General features: G+C 38.0%; 1 protein-coding gene across 3 annotated transcripts in view; it reads left to right on the forward strand.

The window, feature by feature from the left end:
* The window catches only part of UBN2 (ubinuclein 2), a 79,696-nt gene that overhangs the window by 53,296 nt on the left and 6,039 nt on the right, over positions 1–20,361 (forward strand). For all 3 annotated transcript variants that reach the window (XM_043589686.1, XM_043589688.1, XM_043589687.1), the window contains 5 exons: positions 462–504; positions 4,660–6,210; positions 12,283–12,514; positions 12,948–13,037; positions 16,053–16,229. In XM_043589686.1, coding sequence (XP_043445621.1) covers positions 462–504; positions 4,660–6,210; positions 12,283–12,514; positions 12,948–13,037; positions 16,053–16,102 — 1,966 coding nt within the window. In that variant the 3' untranslated portion in view covers positions 16,103–16,229. The remainder of the gene's footprint in view (positions 1–461; positions 505–4,659; positions 6,211–12,282; positions 12,515–12,947; positions 13,038–16,052; positions 16,230–20,361) is intronic.

Consider the following 20,361-nt stretch of genomic DNA (forward strand, 5'->3'; position numbering starts at 1 on the left):
GTTCTTCTCAAATTATGGTTTAATTTGAGCTTGAGGTTTCTTGAAGATCTGTTTTCTTATAAATAATTATTAATTCTTACCAGTTCTTTGAAGTGGGTCTTCTCAGGCAGCTTTGTTACCCTATCTTCAGTTATTTTTTTAATTTTATTTTGATTATTTACATTTAATTTTTAAAACCTTTTATCATCTACCGTTCATATTTTGCTAATGGTTCAGCCTTTCTTCCAGTTATTGAAATTGGAGGAAATGTTGCTGTATATTCATATATAAACTGAGTGTGTGTGTGTGTGTGTGTGTGTGTGTGCATACACATATATAAATACACACATATGTATAGTTCCTTCATAGAATTTTCCAAATAGCATAAGAAATTATTTACCCATGTAATGGCAAGATTAGAATTTCATAATGAGTGACCTAATTGCTACTGAAATGACCTCCTTTTTAATCTGTTGTCTTAGGGCAAAGAAAAAGGTGATTCCTGCACCTAAACCCAAAGTGAAGGTAAGTATTGAACCAAATCTTTAATTGGTCATAATTGAGGAATGTTGAAATACATTCATAAGATGAAAAGGATATATGGTATCTATCATAGATCAATAGGTAGTGTACTCTTAAGAAGAGTGTTTTTGAACTTTGTAAAAATCCTAGAACCCCTGTATTTCCAAGAATAGATGACCGTGTGGTAGTGGGAAATTTGCACACATTAATTAAATTGTAAGATTTAACCTCATACAAGTTAGAAACACTATAAAATATAACAAATATCCTTTAAAAGCACAGCTGAGATTGCAGATGTATAAGAGAAATCCCAAGGGCCCAACGCAAAGAAGCTACCGGCGTGTTAATATGTCTTTGAAACTTTGGTTGCCTGTAGGGGTACTTGCTGATTTTCATCTATCACTTTATGATTTATTTTCAAATTTCTTCTCGAGCACAGGAGATAGGGTTTTCTTGGGCTTATATAGATTAAGAATTAGACTGAAACTCTTCATGAACCCGGACCTTCAAAGGGTAACACCTTTGGTAAAAGAAAGAACTAGAAAAATTCACTCGCCAGCAGAAAGTAAGAAACTTGTGTGTCTTGGCCTGAGTCCTAGATTAGGGGAAGGAAGTCCTCCCTGAGAATTTAAGGAGTTCAGGAGTTTAATTTATACTACCTGCAAGATCTGGGAAATCCCCAAACTTTGAAAATAACTTAAAGGAATTAGTATTAACCCAAGGCAATTGGCAAATCAAATTTTCCTTGAAATAATCAGTCTCATAGCAGGCTTCAAAGGCTTGCCACATATATACTGTGTCAAACATGAGCTTACAGTCTGAAAATACAGATTACACAAGGAAATGAATTACTATGAGTGAGAGTCAGCAGAAACATCTGACAGAATTAGATCCCTGAGAGGGCGAAGTGACGGACTTACTGGGTTTCGAACATAAAGGAATTTAACTTGTTTAATATTCAGAGAAAGAGAAGACAGGATAAAAAATATCACAACAGACAAAGCAGTTGAAAAAGAACCAGGTATAATCTCTAGAAGTGAAAACTGTAATCATTTGAAAAGTAAAATTATAGGGGCGCCTGGGTGGCGCAGTCGGTTAAGCATCCGACTTCAGCCAGGTCACGATCTCGCGGTCCGGGAGTTCGAGCCCCGCATCAGGCTCTGGGCTGATGGCTCAGAGCCCGGAGCCTGTTTCCGACTCCGTGTCTCCCTCTCTCTCTGCCCCTCCCCCGTTCATGCTCTGTCTCTCTCTGTCCCAAAAATAAATAAACGTTGGAAAAAAAAGAAAATTTAAAAAAAGAAAAGTAAAATTATAGAGAAATCCCACACGCTTTATTTAGGTTTTGGACTTTCCCTATAGACTTGATCTCTTTGAATAGATGAGTTTCTTTGCTTATGAGGTATGTCCAGAAGGCCATCCTTCTCTGTGGCCTTCTTAACTTTTAATATTAGAGGCTTTGTAAGTACGAATAGGCCTCTTTTTCTTACATACCTCATTTGTCTTCTAATCTAAATAATGGTGAGCCAGTATTCCATCACATCTGTTGAGTTCGTGCTTTGTTTTGACACATTATTTTTAAACTCCTAATGCCCTTCATAAAGTGTTTGTTAAATTTTACATCTATTCAAACATATGACTAATTTATCAGAATTCTGATGTTGACAAGGATGGTATAGGGAATTCCCTGTTTTTGCTTGTTTGTGTCTTTGTGATTAAATTATTTTTTCCTTTTCCCCAAATGGAAAAACTATATCGCTGATTTGTGTTTCTCCTACCCTACCGCCCCTCAAATACCTGTTTTAATTACAAAGATAATACAAGGAAATACATTAGAAAATGCAGGGGTGCCTGGCTGGCTTAGTTGGTGAAGCATGTGACTCTTGATCTCAAGGTTGTGAGTTCAAGCCCCACATTGGGCATGAAGCCTACTTTAAAAAAAAAAAAAGAAAGAAAGAAAATGCTAACAATACAGAAAAATAAGAAGGCAAAAAGTATAAGTATCCAGGAAAAAAAAAAAGCTCCTACTTTCTGGTACAAACCCACCCTCCCTTCCCTCCGTCCAAACACCTGTTCATTTATTCATATGACTTAACATTTTATAAATGGGATAGTTTGCTTTTTTGACTCAAGTATATACCCTGAAAAATTATCTCTGCCAGTATAAATTTACACAGTACTCTGCTGGGTGGATTTAATGTTATTTTTATAAAGAAAAAATTAATTTGGGGGCACCTGGCTGGCTCAGAAGAGCATGCAACTCTTGATCTCAGGGCTATGTGTTCAAGCTCCACATTGGCCCTAGAGCTTACTTTCAAAATAAATAAATAGGGGCACCTGGGTGGCTCAGTTGATTAAGCCTCTGACTCTTTAATGCTGGCTCAGGTCATGATCTCATGGCTCATGAGATCAAGCCCCAGTTGGGATTCTCTCTTCCTCTTCTCCTCTCCCACCGGTGCGGGCACGCTATCTCTCTCTCACACGTGCACGGTCTCAAAATAAATAAAAACTTAAAAGATAAATCAGTAAAAATAAAGCCAGTTTATTCATTAAAAAATAAAAAGTTACTTCAAAAAGCAGTTTTATATTGGTAACACTACCAGTATTATTCTGATACATTCTCCCATTGTCAGTTTCTATACTTTTTTATAAAATGAAATTTTCACTAATCACAATTAGATGGATGGCATGTCAAAGCAGACATGTTTTATGTGCATTACCCATTCATATCTTAACAATTTTGACCTTAATGCGGTTATACTACAGAATTCTGAGAGGCAGTGGGGTTTTCAATCAGGGCTTTTGGAGTAGCAGCTTAGAAAAATTGCTGATTTACTGTAATACAGTAGATCATTTTTAACAGCTGATTTCCTGTAATACAGTAGAAGGTGATAGTAGAGACACTTCCTCTCCATTCTTTCCCCACTGTGGTTAAGGTAAGTGTTGTGGTGATATAAATTGATACACAATTTAGGACTTAGGGTTTAGGTTTATTTGGGTTTGTTTTTAAGAAACCGATCAAAGAAACTTTGAAATGATTTTTATGTAATAGTTTTATTTCTTCTTAATTTTAAAAATGACATGAGTCAGATACTTTATATTTCTCTTTTAAGGGAAACAGTTACTTTTTAATTCTTTTGCTTTTTGAATATTTTAAGCTGTGTTTTATGGGGTGCTTGGGTGGCTCAGACGGTTAAGCGATGAAGTGTCTGACTCTTGATTTCGGCTCAGGTCATGATCTCACGGTTCATGAGGTCGAGCCCCAAGTCGAACTCCGCGCTATTAGCACGGAGCCTGCTTTGGATTCTCTCTCTCCCTCTCTCTCTGCCCTTCCCCTGTATACGCATGCTCTCTCTCTCTCTCAAAATAAATATATAAACTTAAAAAAGAATAAACTGTGCTCTAATTCTCTTTTCTCTTACTTGAATTTTAAGAAGGTTAATTTTTTGAAAAAACAGACAATATTCTCTTAGGTATTCAGAATTTTAATTTCTAATAACCCTGTTTTCTTAGTATATGGCCTTGCTCATAGTACACATTTAGTAAATATGTGTTGAATACATTACAAACGATTTCTACCATGATAAATAGAAGACATAATTTCGTATGCTTGGACGAATCCCAGTTTGATGTACTACTTTCTCTACGTATGGCTCTGGGTGGCTCTAGCACAGGGCATACAGGGGCAGAAATACAAGGAAGCAGAAAGCAAGGGTCAGTATCCTAGCAAACCATTCTATAGAAGAAGGGTGGAGTCTTAGGATAAATGCAGAATTTCTTCTAGGTGCAAGGAGAACAAAAAGAGAATAGCCTCTGAACAGACGGATTTGGAATAGCACGTGAAGATCTGATGTAGGTGGGCAGGGTGAACGGGGTTTCACCAATAATGTAACTAGTATGTGAACGTTCCTTTGGCTTGGTTTTAATTTTAAGTCTTCTCAGAAGAGCTTACTAAGGTATGGCAACTGTTTGCAATGTATCAGATGCTTTGGCTTATGAGCACAGTTCAGTCAGGAGCTCTGTCCTCAGACATGTCTTGGTTTTTACAGTCTATAAAGATTTCCAGTGGAATTTTAATCATCGTGAGAATTTCTTAGTCCTTTAAAAACTGATACTTAATAATTCATTTAATTTTTTCCAATATAATGCTGTTTATGGTAGGAGTGTAGTCCAAAAAAGGACCAGAAAACTCCTGCATCCTTGGTGGCTTCAGTTGGTGGTCCTTCAACGAGCTCTAGCACATCTGCCGTGGCCTCTACCAGTTCTAGCTCTACACCAGCCCAGGAGACCATCTGCCTTGATGACTCACTAGACGAAGACCTTTCTTTCCATCCACCTGCACTGGATCTTGTTTCTGAAGCTTTAGCTGTTATCAACAATGGGAACAAGGGCCCTCCGGCTGGCTCAAGGATAAGCATGCCAACTGCAAAGCCTCGTCCGGGACTGAGAGAAGAAAAGTTAGCAAGTATCATGAGTAAGCTGCCATTGGCTGCTCCTAAAAAACTAGATTCTTCTCAGACTGCACATTCATCAAGTCTTATTGCTGGTCACACAGGGCCGGTACCAAAGAAACCCCAGGATTTAGCTCATACTGGCATCTCTTCAGGCCTTATTGCTGGTTCTTCAATTCAGAACCCTAAAGTTTCCTTGGAACCTTTGCCAGCCAGGCTGCTTCAACAAGGACTACAGAGGTCGAGTCAGATTCATGCTTCTTCCTCTTCACAGACCCATGTTTCCTCTTCTTCCCAAGCCCAAGTTGCTGCCTCCTCTCACGCTCTGGGAACATCAGAGGCCCAAGACGCTTCTTCGTTAACACAAGTAACAAAGGTGCACCAGCATTCAGCTGTCCAACAAAACTATGTGTCTCCATTACAAGCAACCATTAGTAAATCACAGACCAACCCAGTGGTGAAATTAAGTAATAATCCCCAACTTTCCTGTTCATCCCCGCTTATTAAGACTTCGGATAAGCCACTTATGTACCGCCTTCCCTTATCTACTCCCTCACCCGGAAATGGTTCTCAAGGGTCCCACCCCCTGGTTTCTAGGACAGTACCTAGCACCACTACCTCCAGTAACTATTTAGCCAAGGCTATGGTGTCACAGATGTCCACGCAGGGTTTCAAATCTCCCTTCTCAATGGCTGCATCCCCCAAACTTGCCGCATCTCCAAAACCTGCCACATCTCCTAAACCCTTGCCCTCACCTAAGCCTTCTGCCTCACCCAAGCCCTCTGTGTCCACCAAGCCTTCAGTATCAACTAAACTTATTTCTAAATCCAACCCAACTCCCAAGCCTCCTGTACCCCCAAGCTCTTCCAGTCCAAATGCACTAGTAGCCCAGAGCAGCCACTCCAGCAGTAACAACCCAGTCCATAAACAGCCCAGTGGGATAAACCTCAGCAGACAGTCTCCCACCTTGAATTTGCTGCCCTCCAGTCGTACTTCAGGCCTTCCATCCACAAAAAATCTTCAGGCCCCTTCAAAGCTAACAAATTCCTCACCCACTGGAACTGTTGGGAAGAATAGCTTGAGTGGAATTGCAGTGAATGTACCTGCCAGCAGAGGTAGCAACCTTAACTCAAGCGGAGCCAATAGGACTAGTCTCTCTGGGGGAACAGGAAGTGGAACACAGGGTGCTACTAAACCGTTGTCTACTCCACATAGACCATCCTCTGCCTCAGGGTCTTCAGTGGTAACCGCCAGTGTGCAGGTATGTATGTTCTGTGTGTTCGCGTGATAAAATGTAAGCTCGTTTGATTGTTCTCTTCAGTCAGTTTAATAACCATATACATACAGAAGTTGTTTGTAATAGTTTCTTACAGCTTATGGCCAAGGCGTGTTCCTGATGTTGACATCACAGTAATGGGGATACTTGGTGGATGAGGTTTCTGTTGGGATGTGGATTCCCCCCTCCCCCGCCCCCCCTGTAAAGTAGCACATGCGTACTTTCACAGTTGTTGAAAAACACATAGAATGAATATTTAAAACTGTATGTTGTCAAAGTCCAGAACAAAGCCGTAACTTAGGAGTTTAATATACTCTCACGTGTCTCCTTTCTCCCCTGTTCTAGTCCCTCCTCTCCTGCTAACTTTGATTTTTTTATTTAGACAGATTTATACATTTGTCAGGGTTTTTTCCTTTAACCATTTGTCTTTTCAAGTAAAATTTTTATTTTGCATTAAACTTACAGTTATTCATCATAATTCTCTCTGTCAAATTACTGTCAATAACCCTTTTATATACCAGTTTCCCCTTTTGTGAGTTTTTACTTTACATTTATCTTGCAGTTAGCAGAGTGCCTCACTCAAGAAAGGAGTCTTTTCAAGAAGGCTAACGTAAAACCTAGTTTCCCTTAGCTCTAGCGTACCTGATAATTTCTGTGCCATCACGCTTGAGTATGTATAGACTTCTTGGGTCACTGTCTCCCTCCCAGTGTTATAAGTACTGTTCCACTGACCTTTGCTTAGTATTTAGGATTATGGAGAAGTCAGAGGCCATTCTGATTTTTTGTTCCCTTATGTGTGTTTTCTCTGCCTAAATGCTAGTAAGATTTTCTCTTTTTACTTGAAATTCAGGTATTTTCGGATTATGATTAGATTTATGTATAAGGTTTTGTTAACTGTACCTAAAACATGGTGACCTCTTTCAGTCTTATACCTGGTGGCTTTTTCAGCTCAGGAATATTTTGTTCTATGCGTTTCATTGTCTTTTCTGATCCATTTGGCCTAGGTTTTGTGAGAACTCTTTATCGCTCATATATTTCATCTCTCTCCTTTCCATGTCATCTTCTCTGTCATTGTTTTCATCTTGCCGCCACTCCTTGTATTCTGAGACTTTGTCAGATTTGTCCTTCATGTGACCAGTTTGATTTCTTTAATATTCTTTCTCCCTGTTCCCTGTCCCCAGAAGTAATACGTATTCACTGTAGGCAAATTCAGAAAAAAGAAAAATCACCATCCTCCCACCGCTGTTTATATTTTCTGGGTACTGTTTGAGAGATTCTTGTCAAGAAAATGGGTTTTACATGATCTGTTTCATAACAAGCTTTTAAAAAATACATAACATTTTATGATGTGTTCTTCAGTTCTTAAATGTTTTTTGAAAACAAGACTTTTATTGATTTGTGGAATTCTGTTGTCTAAAAAAGTACTGCTTCCTGTTTATGTGGAATAGGAACATCTAATGAAAGAATGTTTACCTTAGTGTTTGTAAATATTTCTGCTATTCAGTACAAGCTAAGCATCGGTATTCATAAACAAATGAAACCCAGATCATCACTCTGCCATCCCTGTAGGCCTAGGAATGAATTCATTGTAGAATTCTAATAAAAATAAAATTCAGTTAACTGATACTTCATTAGTTGAAATCTTGGACTCTCTGATGTTTTATCTATTAATTTTACTTTTATCAGAAATAAACTAGCAAACACTGATTAGGGATGGCATGTTAAAATTCAAGTTATAAACTAAGGTCTGGAGAGTTAGTTCACATTCTTATTACTTTTTGATGTTAATCTTTGAGTAAAGGAGAGATTTATAACAGAAATACCAGTTCCCTGCCAAATGGGTCCTCCTTCCTAGTGTCAGTTACTTTTAATTCCCCTAGGTTTTTGTGTGTTTTTAAGTATGAAAAATGGATGAAGACAATTTATTCATTTTAGTATTAACTTTTAACTTCTTGTCATGATAAGGCTTTTAGCTCGCTTTATACCTTTGCCATTCTCCTGAAAGAGTAAAATTACAGCCTTTGATCATGTAAACTGTTGTCTCTGTTGAGCCTGCTCATAAACTATGGTTTCATTTGCTTTCTTATTACAAGTTTTTGGCTTTTTTTCTGAAGTTAAAAATTCGCTTTTTCCCCCCTTCACTTAGGAATTTAAAGCTAAATCTCCATTCTTTGTCATCTCCAGTGTCCATCAGTTCTCTTTCCCACCCCCACCCCCATCCTTCTTGTATTTGATCATTTATCCCGAGAGAAGCTAGATACTTGGCATGACAGTTGGTTTGTCATCAGGGAACCTATATGGCAGAATTTGCGTTTCCAAAAAAGAACTGCTTCCTTCTGGTTTTCTTCCTTTCTGAAATGACTTTATGATGTGAAGGCCTTAGCGTTCCTGCCTTCAGACTGACCCTTTTTGTTCTGTCTTACTGGTTTGACTGAAGAAAAGGTCAGTAATTGAATAAGGTTGTTGGTAAGTTGGGGAGAACCGATGGCTTTTTGTTTTTAATGTAGCCTCTCATTGAAACCTGGCGGCCTCTAGATACCTGTTTCTCTAGCGCTCTGATACTAAAAAGAGATTCCCTATCCGTGCTTGCAAAACATTCAGTTCCTGTCTGAAAGACATCTCCAGCTATCTGTTCGTTTGCAGAGTGAAAAGGACAGGTCCTGAGTTTAACAGAAGTTAAAATCTTTCTGGGTTCAGATTATCACCGCTACCTTCTTTCTATTTAATAACTTTCTGCTCAAGGCTTTCCTCTTCTTTCTTACCTTTCAGCCTGTCGATTTTCTATGAATTCTGTCTTTGCCACTTTATAATTCCCAAAATAATTCATTCCTTAAGCAAATGTTTATGAGATGTTTAATATGTGCCAGGCACTCTTCTAGGTGCTGGGGAAATAGAATGAACATCATACTCAAGATTTCTCTTCTCATGGAACATATATTCCAGGTAGAGAGAGAGAAACAAAACACAAATTTTTAAAAAATATTTTAAGTGTTCTGAAAAATTAAAACAATAATATGATAAAGTGTGATTGCTGCTAACATAGATAAGGGAGTTGGAAAAGCCTCTTTCAGGAGGCAACATTTGAGTGGGGAATTGAATAAGCAGGCCAGTCATTTGGAGATAGGGGGGAATGAACAGTCCAAACTAGAGTGAAGACACTGAGATAGGAAAGAGCCTGACATGTAGGCGTGCACATCTAGACTAGGGAGAGATGGAGAGGTGATGAGATCTGAGATCAAGCAGAACCATGTGATGGAGGACCTTGTAGGCCACAATGAGAACTTGGGGTGTTAATGTGTTCAGTGGGAAGCTTTTGGAGGGTCTTCAACAGGGGAGTGGTATGGTTTGATTTATATTCCAAAAGATTACACTGGGTGTCGTCTGGGTGTCGTGGAGAATGGGGGTGGGGGTGGGGCACTGGTGCACTCACCAAAATAAAACATGCGGTTAAAAAATTGTATATATGTGTGTATGTATGTGTGTGTGTATATATATATATATATATATATATATATATATAATGCCCACCACGGGAAGAGCAAGGTTTTCTTTTATGTTTTCTCCTGGAAATAAAATGTGGAGGTCATGGAAGTATTTTTGATTATGGAGCATCATCCTGAACTTTGCCGATTTACATTTGCCTGTTTTATGTTGACAACTTCTCCTATATGCTTCCGAATCATAACGATAGGATACCCAACTTTTGAAAGGTCTCCATCTCATAAGAGAGAGAAATTTATAAATGCCATGTAACATTCAGATAATCTAATGTTTCATTTTAATTTTAGAAACAAAAGTGGATATCAAAGTTTTTTGAAAGCACAAAATGTTAGTTATGGCATGGTATCATTTTCAGTTGCTCAGTTACTTAATTTTGGAAGTTGCTCTAATTTACACTTTCCAGCTATTTTAATACTTCAGTTAGCCTCCTCTAGAAAAGCTTGAGTTCTCCTTATTAGCAGTATCTAACGTTCCTTACTACGGGGTTTACTTGGGGCAAACGGTATTGGAGTGTGTGCACCATATTATCCTGGGATTACAATAGAATTATGATTAAAAAAGAACTCTTATTCTTAAATTGATGCAGGATCCCTTCAATCCAAATTGTTTCAAAGCGTTATTTCTAATTTAGTAATTCTTTCAAATTGTATCTGTTTTGTATATCATGGTTGGCTCAGTAAGGGAAAGACCTGAAAATAAGAAAAATAGCCAAGTCCAAGCAAAAGTGATGGAGATTTGTACTGAAGTGTTGGAGGAACTGGTGGTTTAAAAAAAAAGTTTTTTTAAGAAAAAGAATGAGTATGTTGACAATGAATTCATCTTGTCTTGTTATTTTATGATGCCTAAAAACTAAGGTTTCAAGCCTGAGTGTTGAGAAAGAATGAGACTATTAATGATAGCCGTTGACAAATAGGGCGGGGTCGCATGATTGCAGGAGCTGATGAGTTCAGTTGTGGTTGATGAGTGTTCCATATCCAAGTGACATTCCTCACTGAGCTTTTAGATTTACAAGATTGAAACTGTGACGAAGTCAGAACTATGGATGTAAGTTTGAGAGCTAACAAAGAAGAGAAGGGAAGGCTGTTGGAGAAAGAGTTGTAAAACTAGAATTGAAGCCTTCTTGAGTATATTCTTCATTTTTTGTTTAGCACTGGCATGGAACATTTGGTGTATCAATATATGTTATTGGCATATAAGAATGGGGAGATCATTTACATGGATTTTTCATGGATTAACTAAGAAATAGATCAGCCCCTTTATTAATTAGTAATGTTTACTGCAAGAGTAGTTAACACAGAGATAAACCTGATAATAGTTTACATTGATTACTGACTAAAAAATATTCAAAGAATTCAGTTTTGTTGACTAAATTTAGAACCGTAAAATTTTTGGCGAGGGAAACTTAGAATCGGTAAAGATAAGACTACAAAAGAAAATTCACAGTTGCAGAAACTATAATAATATCTGATACTGAAAAAATTTTACTGTAATTTTTGTTAATAAGTACATATAGAAAAGAGAGTCAAAATGGGGACAGATTATTGCTGTTCAAAGAAGTAAATTAGCTTAATGAAGTATATTTAAGTAATTTCTCAGTGAAAGCTAATTACTGTTTGCATATTTCAGATTTAAATGTGTTTTTCATAAACATGACTTCAAAGTCCAGGTAGAGGAGTATTAAAACACCTTTTTACCTTAAGGAGTCTTAAGTTGAGAAAAGTAGTGAAAATGGAAACCAGCTTTCAGGGGTTAAGGAGAAACTAAATAATATGGAAATGGAGGGTATCATTTAGTAAATTTGATAACAAAAGGAGTACAAATAAGTCAGGTTGTTTCTAGGGGTTGAGGAAGAGCCAGGGATAGCTGTGGTTATAAACAAAACAGAACAAAAACAAAAAAACAAAAACATGAGGACTCTGTATGTGACAAAGCAGAGGAAACATGGGGAATCGCGTAATACTAGATATTTGTACCAGAAAGTTCTGCATAGGTGGGATTCATGGCATGGTCAGATGGTTAGGCTTGGAGAAGAGACAGGTAAGGCTAATGATGAGGAAGAACATCTGGGATGGCCTCATTTCTTTAAGGCTTTATGATGAAAGCAGAGGGTATTGCATTGGGGGCTCTGAGAGAATCCTCGTCTGGAACAATAACCATGGGGATTGTGTCAGGAAGGTGGTAAAACAATGAAATTACCAGTCATTTTCAAAGATCATATTGAAATTGAGTGAAATTAATGGCTAGTGAGTGGCTCAGATCTAGGGTTTAGAAGCAAAAGTAGAAGTCTGAGGTGAGAAAGACATGTTAATATAGACATTAAAATAAGTCAAGGATTCTAAACTGGTGATGAAGAGCTGAGTAGAGAATTATTTCCAAAACCAATATGGTAGCTCTTAGAAATATACTTTTCACCTCGGTCTTTATTTTCTGTCTCATGAAGTTTCTGTTAGAGTAGAGTTAGGACACAGTCTTGCACCCATGAGGATATTAAATACAATAAATCAATTCAGGTTAAAGATTTGATTTCTTATGTATTTTGACCCCTGGTTTCTGCAGTCCACAGCAGGAGCATCATTATTGGCTAATGCCTCACCTCTGACTCTCATGACATCACCTTTGTCTGTAACAAATCAAAATGTGACTCCTTTTGGGATGCTGGGTGGCCTTGTTCCAGTGACCATGCCCTTCCAGTTTCCCTTGGAGCTACTTGGCTTTGGAACGGACACAGCTGGAGTGACAACCACCTCGGGATCTACCTCAGCCGCTTTCCACCATAGCCTAACTCAGAGTAAGTGGGGCTCTTTTAGTTACTTGCCTATGTAGTTTGACAGAACGGGAAAACTCATGAATTTATACTGATTGAGAGTAGTCCATTTGGAGTTAGTGAAGATTACAGAATTTTCTTTAAGAAATGCAGTTTAATTTCATTTATATAGAATAAATCAAATTGGTGGATTCAGAATTTATTTACAGTTCTTAAATGAACCATCTATACCACATTGCTATCTTAATGAAATTTATAAGAGGCAGTCAAATTTGCTGAGTTATTTGCATGTACGTATTTATATATGTACATTTTTTCAATGTATGTACTCTAAGGAGGACTTTGAAATCAGGGGCTATGCTTAACGTTATATAAATTAAACTATTTTCATTTTTTATCTAAGAGGGCTTAAGTGTTAGATTGAAGAAGATCACTGACAATTCTGTTTTTCTCTCAGATTTACTAAAGGGTTTACAGCCAGGAGCTCAGCATGCAGCAACACTTTCCCACTCACCTCTGCCTACACATTTACAGCAAACATTCAATGGTAAGAAAGCCACCTATTTTTTTCATCTCATAATATTTATATAGATTTATAGATTGGATTAAACATCTCTGGAAACTAAATGGGATGACAAAAGTTGGAAAAAACAGATTTCACATGACTGAATCCTCATTAGCAACAAACTCCTTGTAAGGAGAGGAAATCGGTAAAGAGACCTTTTGTTACATGTGGAGAAAAAAAAATTTTGAGAGCAGAATAGCACGAGTGGGAGAGGGGCAAAGAGAGGGGAACAGGGAGAATCTTAAGCAAGTTCCACACCCAGCACGGTGCCCAGCATGGGGCTTGATCTCAGGAACGTGAGATCATGACCTGAGCCGAAACCAAGAGTAGGACATTGAACCCACCGAGCCACCCATACGCCCCTGAAGAAAACATGTTGAAGGTATTTGTTATATTGAAATGATAACGAAGAAGAGGATTCATAAAACAGTGTACAAAAGTCACGTCCAGTAGTTGCAATAGTTCACGTTTTGAAGGTTTACTAAGTGCCAGTTAGTCTTGTGACTACTGACACGTATTAGCTAATTTAATCCTTACAACACCTGTGAGTGTGCTGGTACAATCCGCATTGTTATAGATCAGGAAACTGAATTAGAGATAAGCAACTTGCCCAAGATGATACAGTAGTAAGTGATCTGAGATACAAATCTGGGAAGTCTGACTTGGTACCTTTTCTGCCTTTTAGCAGTAATTCAGTTAATACCCTCCAAACTGTATGCGTTACACACTTGCAGCCCAGCTAGATCACTCTGAAATTAGATAGTGGACATTGGACATAACATTGACCTCTAGGTTATTGCTTTCAACAGCAGTCAACCTCAGTAGACTGCTGATACTATTCTTGAAGGCCATTTTCAGGATCTTTTGAACAGAAATAAGTGTTCAACTGGCCTCTTAACTTTGCAGGTTGACTGGGATCTCACTATTCTTTTTGGCCACTGCATTTAAAATGATCTTTGAAGGGGCACCTGGTTGGCTCAGTCAGTTAAGCATCCGACTTCAGCTCAGGTCGTGATCTCACAGTTTGTGAGTTTGAGCCCTGTGTTGGGCTCTCTGCTGTCAGCACAGAGCCTGCTTCAGATCCTCTGTCCCCATCTCTTTCTGCCCCTTCCCTGCTCATTTTCTCTGTCCCTCTCTTTCTTCCTCTCTCTCTCTCTCAATAAAGAAATAAATAAATAAACTTAAAAAAATAAATAAAATGATCTTTGAGGGACACCTGCGTGGCTCAGTTGGTTAGGTGTCTAGCTCTTGGTTTCAGCTCAGGTCATGATCTCATGCTTCATAAGATCAAGCTCCTTGAGAGGATGAATATAACTTCTCTATATTCATTTTATATATAATACAAACTTTTTCTGTAAAGGCCTCAACAGTAAATATTTTCAGCTTTGCAGGCCATGTAGTCTCTATCACAACTACTCAACTCCGCCATTCCAGTGCGAAAACAGCCATAGATAAATATGTAGCATGAGTGTGGCTGGGTTCCTATAAAACTTTTTAAAGTAGTGGTGGGCCACATTTGGCCCTTGGGCCAAACCTTGGTCTAGACAATCTCACAGTCCAGTTAATATGAGTATTGTATTTTGTAGTTTCCCAAAGCTGCTTTGAGCACAATCCTTCCTTGCCATTTTATGAATTTAATCATACCTTAGGTCACATCATTCTCTCTGCAAACACAAGTACATAATATCTCATTATGAATGGAAAAACCAATTCCTTAGATGTTGTCACCAAAGTTATTTTAATAGTGTCCTATTTATACAGCTTTTGAAACAATCATCCTCTCTCATTGATACAACAGAGGCAGTTTCTTCAATAGAGGCAGTTTTTTGTTTTATGTTTTACCAGAGTAGTTTAGATACCACGTGAATGAACCTAGCAGTGTGACATGGTCTCCTCCAGCCTTAAGGTTGATCTCGTAATACGGCAATTTGTTCCTTTTCACCTGTGTGTCTCTGCCATTCATGCCTCCCCCTGCCTTTTTCTCTCAGGCTTAGGAGTGGGAGGCTTCATTGTCCTTGCTAAGGCAGTACCTTGTTAAACTTTCTCTATATTTTGTTGGCTCTTAAGGTCACTGGGTTCTAGTCTTGCCCATTTTAAATAGAGTGATCAACTAACTAAAATTTAAGAAATAAATCAGTGTATAAATAAATACATACAATAGTCAACATTTTCCCAATTAAAAGTTAAAAACCATATGTAAGGAGCACCTGGGTGGCTCAGTCGGTTGAGCGTCCGACTTTGACTCAGGTCATGATCTCATGGTTTTGAGGTCAAGTCCCGCGTCAGGTTCTGTGCTGACAGCTCAGAGCCTACAGCCTGCTTCGGATTCTGTATCTCCCTCTCTCTCTGCCCTTCCCCTGCTCGCACGCTCTCTCTCTCTCTCCTTCTCTCTCTGAAAAATAAATGAACATTAAAAAAAAAAAACAAAACACACATGTAAAACTAGAAACCGTTGTTCCCAGTTAGCAGACTTTCCTATCACAACTTTTGCCAGGTTAGGACCAAAACAAAGACTCAGCTGGATTTTTCACTACCAGTGTATCCCATTTATTTACATAAATAATCGAGAATTAATTATCAAATGCTATGTCATGGCAAGGAATTTAATTTCACTTGCAAGAAAATGAAATTGACTTAGTCTTCTAAAGGGATCAAAAGATGTGGTAGGTTCCTTGAAGGTGGGGATTATGTCTTTTATGTTCCTTTGTGATCCTCATAGCATTTGACACAGTGGGTTCTGAGGTGGATAATAATAGTATTTCAACTGAAAACCAATCGAACCACAGCCATTTGACTTAAGAGGATCTTTTTTGTTGAGTTCTCTTATGTTTCTCAACCTCTGTAATGCCATGCCTAGCATGTAAATTATTAAAGGTTATCTTTTTTAGCAGTGTCATTTCGCGTGGAAATTAAACGTTAATTGTTCTCATTGCTTTGCTTTTAATATGTATTTTTATAACACACCGACACAGCCCAATTAAACATCTCTTTTCTCAGATGGAGGCCAAAGTAAAGGGGACACTAAATTACCACGGAAATCTCAGTGACTTCCCAGCGAGCAATGGAGATGAGACACTCAGCTGGCTGATGGAATCTACCTGATGGGAAAGTACTCATGTGGTCATAGGGCTGCTGTTCTGTCGATGTTTACATTCTCTCGTCCCAAGCACTGTGGTGAGGAGGAAAAAAGAAAAGAGAACATTACTTGAGTCAAGCCAGGTGCAGGAGGAAGAAATGCTTTCGTGCAAAGTTAGTGACCTGTGGTCTCCTCTAAAGAAAGACAAAGTGACCATATTAACTGACTTGAAAGAGACTCAGTTGTCAAACCCACAGAAGTACAAATTTGATTTTTTTCCCCGGGAGAGAAAGAAGGAATCTGAGGATTTGGGTAAACTCCATCCATCCTGGGGGTTGGATCTGAACACTTGTAGACATAATCGCATAATAAAAGGCAGTCTATCTGGAATTAGGCCAGTTTGTCAGGAGTAACAATCATGTTTATCTGAGTGGACTATGCAGCAAATTTGCCACACAACAAAATTAATGACCCTGTGTTTGATCCAGACAGTAGCTGAGGAAATACTGTACTCTCACAAGTCCTGAACAAACTTGAATCTTCTCCAGTGTGTAGCAACCCCCCATGTAAATCAGTGGACTAAAGATGTTTCAGGAAAGTTATTTTAGCACAGTGATACATATTATTAAATCATCAAGATTTTTAAAAGTGAAGAAATTGAGCCTGTTGCTCTTAACAGACAAACTTAGATGTCCCCTTTTTGTAAAAGGGTCAATTTCATCTTCCATTCAGAAGCAGGTACTTAACTCTCCTTCAGGTGATTTGTGCATCTGGTATTGACTGGTTAATTCTTACTTCCATTCTTGATGTTAAAATGTGACTCTTCAGAAATGGGGATCTTTGACGTAGGGCTGCGACCTCGGTGCTCCTAGCCCCTGCAGGCCCAACACCCTGAACTGTAAACTTCCCCAGCCGCACCTCGGTTCACAACTTCTCCTGGTCTTGTAGCTAGTGGTACTTCAGGTGATTCTTAATTGTTGACAGAGACAGGCGTGAGTGTGTACTACACATGCCTCTTCGTTGGTCATTCAAATGGCATATATATATTTTTGGAATTTTTAAGATAGTATTTTAAAGGGAGGAATTACATTAGGATCATTATGTGTATAAGGGATTATTTTTTATAACAATCACAGTGTATTTTTACTCCCTATATCCAGTGTAGTGAAATTGATTTGGAGCATTTGGGATCTTAAAGCTTTATTAATATTTACTGAGAATATTGATATGTGAGTAAAGCTGCAGATAACGGGATAACAAAACTGCTTAGTTCTTATAGCTTCCTTATGCAAATACATACTCAACAAAGGATGTTAAGGGAGAAATTTATGGTTCTTTTTGAATATATTTGATTTGATTTTTTTTTTTTCCCTCACCTTTGGTCTTGTCTCCTTTTCTCCCTATTTAGGCTTCTGAATGTTTTCAAACTATACCCATGATTGGTGTAAGCTTGATCCATTTATAACAATAGACTAACCTAAAAAACAGCATGAAATTGATAGTAGCAAGATTTGCATCTTTTTTCATTACAAGTCACCCTATACCCTTACATTTCTTCAAATAAGTGTATTAACCTGGCCCTTTTTCCTTTTACAAGCACAAGTCCCAAATAGCCTATAGGACTGTGAATAAATTACCACAGATCTGTTCAGATCTGTATACCTATATTTTGACTTCAAAGTCACATTGGCTTGCTTCATAGCAACAAGTTAATAAGTAACTGAAAGCTTTAGTTCCAAGAACTTTTTACAGTAAGGGGAAAGGATTATTTCAAAGGAATCACTGATATAATTACTTGCCCCTAAGAATTTAGTTTACCAGTAAAACATAAGAATGTTGTATCAACCCCAGTTGGAAGGATATTGGGATGTTGCAGCGAGGCTTGACTTGAATCGAATATGTTTAATTAAAGGTTGTTTGGTTTTTTAAATTAGGGAAGCTTACCCAATTCTTGAGTTATTCGAGTGTAGTATACCTGTTGCTTTTATCTAATTTGGAACAAGAAGTCTTTGCTAATACTCTATGGGAGTTTTCCTTTGGGAAGCAATAGCCTTTGTTTTACTTCCCACACCAGGAGAGAAGTCACAGTGCATACTAATCTCTCTTCCTGCTGATAATTGTGTACGTGTTCATCTGTGTGCATATGAAGATTTATTTATATATAAATTCATTACTAATGTAAGTCAGGGAATAATTTCGGTTTCTTAAATCCATCAGTTCTGAATCATGCTATGTGAAGATCCCTGACAATTCTTGGTTGTCATTAGAGAAGAACAGGATTATCAATTCTTCCCCCAAGTATTATTTTATAACTAACCATTAAAATTACCTGAAGGCTCTTGGCTCTGAAAAGTCCATATATATGGAGATGATATTCTATTCTCTTCACTCTTGATTCCTTGAGGACTGCTACCTGGTCCCCCCCCTCAGCCCCCCACCACATTTTCACTAACTTTCGTCCATTTCAATCAAGACGACCCTTTTATGTTGTACAAATGAAACAAACATCTTTATATTTCTTAATAGATGAGTATGACCAGAGAGCTCCTAGATGTAAATACAGAACTGTTTCTTTTCTAGACCATAACATTGAAAATGGTGTCCATACTTTATGGGTGCCTGTCTTTACAGTTTTTCTTACTAAATACAACCATATAAATTGGTTATTTTTTAGCACAGAGACTTGTGACTCATACTGTATTTTTGCACTTAAAAGTCAAATCGTGTTATTTTTTAAAACGGTGAGTAATTGGAAAGGATATAGAGCAATGTGTATTTCTGAAGAGCATTAGCAACATCCCAATGCAAAAATAACTAGCACACTTAATTATGTCCCACTCAGCGGGATTCTTGATTCAGGAAAATTAAGCTGTTTTGTTTTCAACTGTCGTGTATTTTAAATTGCCTTCACTGATGTATAAGCTGTTACTGTACATACAAGTTAATCCTCAGTATTCACAAGCAATAACGGTCAGCAGAGTTGTCTTCAGAGATAGCAGTGCTGAGCCTCAGTTGGAGACTGTTTGGGAGCAAAGTGTCAAGCTCATTCAGAGCCTCCAAAGTCAATGCAAGCAATAATTCCACTATAACTCAATTCTAATTCTTTCTCACATGCTTCTCAAATCCAAGTGTAAAAGAAATCATGGTTTTAAAACAGCCTGAAGAAAAAACGTTTTGGAAAAAGAAGTGAAGTTAATCTGAAGTCACAAAATCCCGATATTCTGAGGAAATCAGAGGATTGTGTTAGTACATTCTGTCATGCCTGCCACCCCTTTGATGGATGTTGTTAGCCCAAATTACATTTTTTTATATCCTAGAAGTTGAATAGGGTGTATTGCATCACCGAGGTAGGAGGAAGAACCGGGCACATACATGTTTGGATACTGTGGGTTTGACACCTGTTTGAAAACAACTTATTGGGAAAGATTTTTAACCCAGGATCCCCACCCACCCACCCCACCTCACCCCACCCCCTCCAAAGCAGATCTAAATTGTTTACTACCCAGGGTTGGAAAGGGCAGACACGTCAAGTCTGTTCCGGTTGCCCTTACCACTCCCCTTTCCACCTCTACTTGGTTCAAGACGTTTTCTGAAATGGAAATTCTGCTGTTAATCAAACTGCCATTGATTGTGAGAACTCTATGTCCCTTGGGATCATCTCTTAGAACTCCAGTTATCTATCATATTTGCTGCTACATTTGTAACATGAACTTTGCCTGTATTGGTCGATTTTAATCTAATTTGCAGTTCTTCATTTCTAGGAGGTTTTGTCATATAACTTGACCCATGTATAGAGTTAGGATACTTTATTTTAGGAGTGTACCGTAAAAGCACACTGGTTGGTCCCTGTATTCTTTTTATTATCACTTAGGTTTTGAATTTATGTTTGCCTTTTTGGTTCGTTGATGTTTTGTTTTGCTTTGTTTTAAATTAGAAATAGAAGAGTGAGAAAAATCTATAATCAGGCCAAACTTGAGAACTTTCCCTTGTGCTTCAGCACTATAGTTTCTGCTGACCATATGTTCTCAAAAGGGGCACTTTTACTTTCTCCTGTGCATGTATGATTGTTTTGTTATGTTTTTTGCTTTTGTAATAAGCAGAAGAAAAATGCAGTAGTAGGTAAATGACTACAAACATGTTCTGCAATTTTATTTTATAAAATTTAAGGGGAAAAGTTTAACTCTCTGTAAATCATTTCTTAGCTCTGGTAAAATGCTTATTCCTCTAAAA

Source organism: Prionailurus bengalensis, chromosome A2, assembly GCF_016509475.1.
Source record: "Prionailurus bengalensis isolate Pbe53 chromosome A2, Fcat_Pben_1.1_paternal_pri, whole genome shotgun sequence".
Taxonomy (NCBI): Eukaryota; Metazoa; Chordata; class Mammalia; order Carnivora; family Felidae; genus Prionailurus; species Prionailurus bengalensis.